General features: G+C 42.8%; 1 protein-coding gene across 7 annotated transcripts in view; it reads left to right on the forward strand.

Annotated features, from left to right (window-relative positions):
* The window catches only part of palm1a (paralemmin 1a), an 11370-nt gene continuing 4296 nt past the window's right edge, over window positions 1-7074 (forward strand). For all 7 annotated transcript variants that reach the window (XM_023424147.1, XM_023424152.1, XM_023424148.1 and 4 more), the window contains exons 1-5: window positions 1-66; window positions 3206-3251; window positions 3950-4030; window positions 6459-6571; window positions 6836-6899. In XM_023424147.1, the coding sequence (XP_023279915.1) occupies window positions 29-66; window positions 3206-3251; window positions 3950-4030; window positions 6459-6571; window positions 6836-6899 (342 nt within the window). In that variant the 5' untranslated portion in view covers window positions 1-28. The remainder of the gene's footprint in view (window positions 67-3205; window positions 3252-3949; window positions 4031-6458; window positions 6572-6835; window positions 6900-7074) is intronic.

Genomic DNA, 7074 nt, shown 5'->3' on the forward strand with positions numbered 1-7074 from the left:
TCTCCTTTCTCTCCTGGATGTGGATCAGATGAATCGGGCTGTGCTGGACTTGGACTCAGACATGGAGTGAGTACTCTCTATTTCTTCTTCTCTCTCACATCTTTCATATCTTCTTCTTCTGTGCATTTCTCTGTGTGTTTGACGTAAACGGTGCCCGGTGTCCGGTGTGTCGTCATTGTGCGGCATCAGTCCGTCAGACCGCTGAGTCAGTGGCGGAGCGGAGGGAACCTGCGCACAAACTGCGCCAAAATCCGGCTCAGAGCCCCCCCAGAATCCCGGGACAGAGAACCGGCTCAGTGTGTGTGTGATCAGGGATAATCAGAGTCACTGCGGCGGGAAAGGAAAGGGTTAAACCCGAACCTGAGCGGAGTGATAAACATACTGTGTGCTCTACTTTTCTCGGCGGAAACAGACCGGACAGACCTGAGCAGCATGTGCCATGATAATTACATATTGATCAGTGAAAGATCAGATTTGTGATCAATAACTGCCGTCAAGCTTGACATGTTAGAGTGACGACTTCCGATCGATCTCGTCAGAATAAGAGCATGACATGACTCCTGTTTTTTTCTGCTGTTAGTGTGAGGAGACTGTTCACTTTAAAACAGAGAAAGACTAACGGTCAGTCAGACACGTCACGTCACAATGACGTCACTACAAACAACAACCGGAAATAAATTCACTTTATCATCTCAACATAAATGGACCAAACACTTTATTTTATTAGTACTCAGACAGAGCTGTGATGTAACTTTTAATACAGGTTGGTTGGTTGGTTGGTTGGTTGGTTGGTTGGTTGGTTGGTTGGTTGGTTGGTTGGTTGGTTAGTTAGTTAGTTAGTTAGTAAGTTTGTTAGTTAGGTGGTCAGTCAGCAAACCAAAGCACAGATTCAATTCTACTTGTTTTATTTGCTCTCCACCCACATCAGCTGATACACACACAAACAAACAAACAAACCAGCCGTTACTGTATCACAAATTAAAACTAGTAAAGATGATAAACAGATGATGTAACATGTTATATACATTTTGAAAGGTGATACTCACCTGCTCAGGTAGAATCAATGTGCTCATTAATTTCCTCCTTTTAGAAATAACTATAATAATAATTTTTATCATTAGTTTGATTCACAGTGACTCATCAATATAAATGTTTCATAAATGTAAACAGACTGTCTGAACCAGAACCAGCTCAGTCCTCTAAGAAAACAAACTCCCTTTTAAACTACTGTGATTTTATTTTGAAGGTCGTGTGGCTCACTTCCTGTGTTTATTTCTTGTATTGTATGCGGTTGACTGAGCTGCTGCAGCAGGGTGGAGCCTCGGGGCGGATTCATGTCATGACAAGGACACAGACAGGTTCACTGTGTCACACGCTGTATGAATGAACAGTCTGTATTCATCAGCCTTTCACAATAAAAGGAACACCAGTTCCATCTACAGCTGAGAGAGAGCTGATAATGTTCTAATGTGAAAATATTTTTACCAATTAATCAATTCAATTTCCTAACAATCAAATGTCCAAAATAAAATCTTTAGTAATTCTGTGGCTGGATCAACAGTCTGAAAACACATCCACATCAGTCCACATCAGTCCACATCAAACCACATCAGATCACATCAAACCACATCAGATCACATCAAACCACATCAGATCACATCAAACCACATCAGTCTACATCAGATCACATCTGTCCACATCAGTCCACATCTGTCCACATCAGTCCAGTCCACATCAAACCACATTAGATCACATCAGTCCACATCAGTCCACATCTGTCCACATCAGTCCAGTCCACATCAAACCACATCAGATCACATCAGTCCACATCAAACCACATCAGTCCACATCAAACCACATCAGATCACATCAGTCCACATCAAACCACATCAGATCACATCAGTCCACATCAAACCACATCAGATCACATCAGATCACATCAGATCACATCAGTCCACATCAGATCACATCAGTCCACATCAGTCCACATCAAACCACATCAGATCATATCAAACCACATCAAACCACATCAGTCCACATCAGATCACATCAGTCCACATCAGATCACATCAGTCCACATCAAACCACATCAGATGAAATCTGATACACACTGGAAAACTGGTCTGTACTGGTCATATTTTTTGTAGTTTGTAGTTTTTGTAGTTTGTAGTTCAGTAACTTTCTGTGAGTCAGTTGTTGATGAATGAGTTGTGCTGTACGTCTGTGGTCTGAAGTTTCCCCTCAGATTTTCTGTTGTTGTGTTGTTGTTGGTCTGTGGTCTCTCTCTCTGTCTCTCTCTAAATTCCCCCACTCAGATTCTCTGTTGTTCAGTCTGGTCTCCATGGAGACGACAGCAGCTTTGTGCAGAGCTCAGCACAGTTTCACAGTTTCACAGTTTAACTGTTTAGCAGCAGCAGGAACACACAGCTGACATCATCATCATCATCATCATCATCATCATCATCATCATCATCCTCATCTTCCTGCTGCAGTTTCCTGTTTTCTGACTGAAACAAAAGGTTTCAGTAGCTGCAAGCTAACGGCTAACGGCTAACTCTCATGTGACAGTCAGGCTGCAGGTCCACAGCAGCTCTGTGACGCCGAGACTCAAACATCTCAAACATTCACAGTTCTCTTTGTCTCAGTCACATGTTGGAGGTCGGGCTGCTGCTGATCAGATCCAGCAGTCCAGATTCAGCAGAGTCCATGTTCAGAGCTGGTGCTTTCCACTGTCATCCAGTTCTGAGATCAACACATCAGATGTCATCAGTATCTGATATATTATAACACTTGTCTCACTTTAGCAGGAAGTCAGCTTCTGTCTCCACCTCACCTGTCCAGCAGGACTGTGGTCACTGAGTCTGTCTGTTCTGGATCTGTCCCTGCTTTCTCCCTGCCAGTTTATATTCAGGGTTGAGGTTTGTTCCTGGTTCTGGTCTGGTTGGTCTAGTGCTCCTGATTGAATGATGTGGTTCACTGTGGTGAGTGGTTTTAGATGGGGTGATGGTCTGAGGTTGAACAGGACTGGTCTTGTTTGGTCAGTAGGTCTCAGAACTGGCTGACGGACTCTTTTGTGGTCCAGTTCTTGAATTTCTAGATCCTGAAGTCTTTCAGTCTGTTGTACAGTAATCCTTCTGAATCTCCACCATGATGTATGTCTCTCTCTGTCTTTCTTTCTCTCTCTCTCTCTCTCTCTCTCTCTCAGGGTGAGCCAGGCACTTTGTCAGGAGGATCGACTGCAGCTCATCGCAGTGAGTCCACTTTACAGACTGTCAGTGAACACATCACCAACACACATGTATATAAATACACAGTGAGTGACCACACACACACATGTTTGAAACATGATCTCTGACAGCAGCAGATATTTTAGACACAGACACACCCTGAACCTCCCTCACTAATGCACTTATTGATCCACACACACACACACACACACACTCTCTCTCTCTCTCTCTTATCTTCATCCTGTGTGTGTCTTGGTGTAACTCGATCATCCTGCTGCAGACCTGCATTACTGTATTAGAAGGAGTACTCTATGTACATGGTGTGAAAATCACACAGGTGAAGTTCTTATGAAGGTAACTGAAGGGTGTCTTCACTGACCGGTGAAATGATGTTTCAGTTTCAGTTAAAGGTGAAGCAGTGAAAGGACTCACCATCTGAAGGAAGCTGAAGCGTAACTGCTGGAAAGATTAAAAATTTAGTTTGAAGTTCAAGGCCTGTAGGAAGCTGAAATGTCTATTCCCTGGAAACACTGAAACCAATGGAAGAGTAGGGGCTGAGAACAGTGTAAGTGTTTATAAGTGAAAAAGCTGAAAGAAGTTGAAGAGTAAAATGATCTGAAGACCACCTAGGAGGTGAAAGTAGTTGAAGTGTTAGAGTGGAAGTGATGAGACCTTGCTAAACACTGTTTTTGTGTCTGACTACACTTCCCATTACACCTTAGGAGAAGAGGAAGTGGCAGACAGAGATAGAGAACAAGAAACGTCAGCTGGAGGATGACAGGAGAGCTCTGCAGCACCTGAAGGTAAGACAAACAGATACAGACAGACAGATACAGACAGACACAGACGGACGGACAGACAGACACAGATACAGAGAGACAGACAGACAGACAAACAGATACAGACAGACAGACAGACAGACACAGACAGATACAGACAGACACAGACAGACAAACAGATACAGACAGACAGACACAGACAGACAGATACAGACAGACAGATACAGACAAACAGATACAGACAGACACAGACGGACGGACAGACAGACACAGATACAGACAGACAGACAGACAGACAGACAGATACAGACAGACAGACAGACAGACACAGACAGATACAGACAGACACAGACAGACAAACAGATACAGACAGACAGACACAGACAGACAGATACAGACAGACAGATACAGACAGATACAGACAGACTGACAGACAGACAGATACAGACAGACACAGACGGACGGACAGACAGACACAGATACAGAGAGACAGACAGACAGACACAGACAGATACAGAAAACAGACAGATACAGACAGACACAGACAGACAGACAGACACAGACAGATACAGACAGACACAGACAGACAAACAGATACAGACAGACAGACACAGACAGACAGATACAGACAGACAGATACAGACAGACAGATACAGACAGACAGATACAGACAGACACAGACGGACAGACAGACAAACAGATACAGAGAGACAGACAGACAGACACAGACAGATACAGACAGACACAGACAGACAAACAGATACAGACAGACAGACACAGACAGATACAGACAGACAGATACAGACAGATACACAGACAGACAGACAGACAGACAGACAGATACAGACAGACAGACACAGACAGATACAGACAGACAGACAGACAGATACACAGACAGATACAGACAGACAGACAGACACAGACAGATACAGACAGACAGACACAGACGAGACACAGACAGATACAGACAGACAGACAGATACAGACAGACAGACAGATACAGACAGACAGACACAGACAGATACAGACAGACAAACAGATACAGACAGACAGACAGACACAGACAGATACAGACAGACACAGACAGATACAGACAGACAAACAGATACAGACAGACAGATACAGACAGACACAGACAGATACAGACAGACAGACAGAGACAGACAGATACAGACAGACACAGACGGACGGACAGACAGACAGATACAGACAGACAGACAGACAGACACAGACAGACAAACAGATACAGAAAGACAGACACAGACAGATACAGACAGATACAGACAGACAGATACAGACAGACAGACAGAGACAGACAGATACAGACAGACACAGACAGATACAGACAGACAAACAGATACAGACAGATACAGACAGACACAGACAGATACAGACAGATACAGACAGACACAGACAGATACAGACAGATACAGACAGACACAGACAGATACAGACAGACACAGACAGATACAGACATACAGATACAGACAGACACAGACAGATACAGACAGACACAGATGGACGGACAGACAGACAGACAGACAATGAAAATATCATAATAATTGAATTAGTGCTGCAGCTTTCATGCAAAGAAAGTGGATGTTTGATACCATCAGTAGAACCAGTTCATTCACACACAGTGAACCTGGAGCTTGTGTCATTCACAGTCATTTTTACAGTGGAGATCCAGAGGTGTGGCCAGGCTGCAGACAGAGAACAGCTGCAGAGTAAAAATATCTGCAGGTCTCAGATCAGCTGTTTGAACTGAGGAATGACAGAAACGCTGCGACTCCTTTCGCTCTCAGACTCTCAGCCGCTAATTCAAAATAACTGGAGTATTTAAAACAGCTGTTCTCATCTGATCACATTACTCGTTCAGTGCTGTGGTTTGATATCAGCTGATCCAGAGTCAGTGAGGAGAGGCTGACCTCAGTGATGCTACTGTTACTATATGTTCAACTGTCTATGGCTGCCATATAATAAATAACATGAAATCTGATAATGAAAATCCATTTCATTTTCACTTTGTGAACGCAACTGAAACAGCAAAAAAAAGTAATTTTGAATGACGTAACAATCGTTCAGAACATAGAACGTTCTTTCTTTGTGTTCTCTGGTTCTCACAGTACTTTTTAATTTAAAGTCTGTCTTTATTATTTTTCATCAGGATACTTCTGCTGAAGTCATGATGAAGATGTCCACGACTGTCTCCTTTAATCTATTATAAATGAGCTGAAATCAGAACATCATTCAAAGATCCCAGTTTAGGTGACACACTGTCTGTCGAGCTGAAAAATAAAAACATTCACATTTATTCTTGGAAATCTCAGTGATTATCATTAATATCTTTTTTCAACTGTGGACATCTTTATTTTGTCATACATCATGTGAACAGTGATATTCCTGACACAGTATTGATCATTGAAATATAAAGAAATAATGAATGTTTCAGTCAAAGGCTCTGAGGGAGCGCTGGCTGCTGGATGGACAAGAACAGGATGAAGTCAAGAGACAACTGGAGCAGGACGAGGCCAAGACCAGGAGCCTGGAGGACACCATCAACAGGTCTCATCTGAATGATTATTCATTATGTAATTATTAATTACTTATCGTATTTTTGTTTGAATCTGTAATTTTAGTTGGTAATTCACTAAATTCAGAAAAAATAAACAGTAACAGTCTGTGTGTGTGTGTGTGTGTGTGTGTGTGTGTGTATGTGTGTGTGTGTGTGTCTGTCTGTCTGTCTGTGTGTGTGTGTATGTGTGTGTGTGTGCGTGTGTTTGTGCGTGTGTGTGTGTGTGTGTGTGTATGTGTTTGTGTGTGTTGCAGGTTGGAGCAGGAGTTAGTCAGTCTGGAGACTGGATCTGTGTGTCAGACTATTACACATACCACAGTGAGTACACACACTTAAATACACACACAAAGTTTTTGTTGGATTAGTTTACGTCAGATTACATTAGTCAGATTACATTAGTCAGATTACATTAGTCAGATTACATTAGTCAGATTACAGTTCAGTTGGACGGTGCAGCCTGTAGGGGGCTCTAGACTTTACATTGTCAATCTCA

Source organism: Seriola lalandi, unplaced genomic scaffold (assembly GCF_002814215.2).
Source record: "Seriola lalandi dorsalis isolate HSWRI2012SDOR001 ecotype SW California unplaced genomic scaffold, Sedor1 jcf7180002054722, whole genome shotgun sequence".
Classification (NCBI taxonomy): domain Eukaryota; kingdom Metazoa; phylum Chordata; class Actinopteri; order Carangiformes; family Carangidae; genus Seriola; species Seriola lalandi.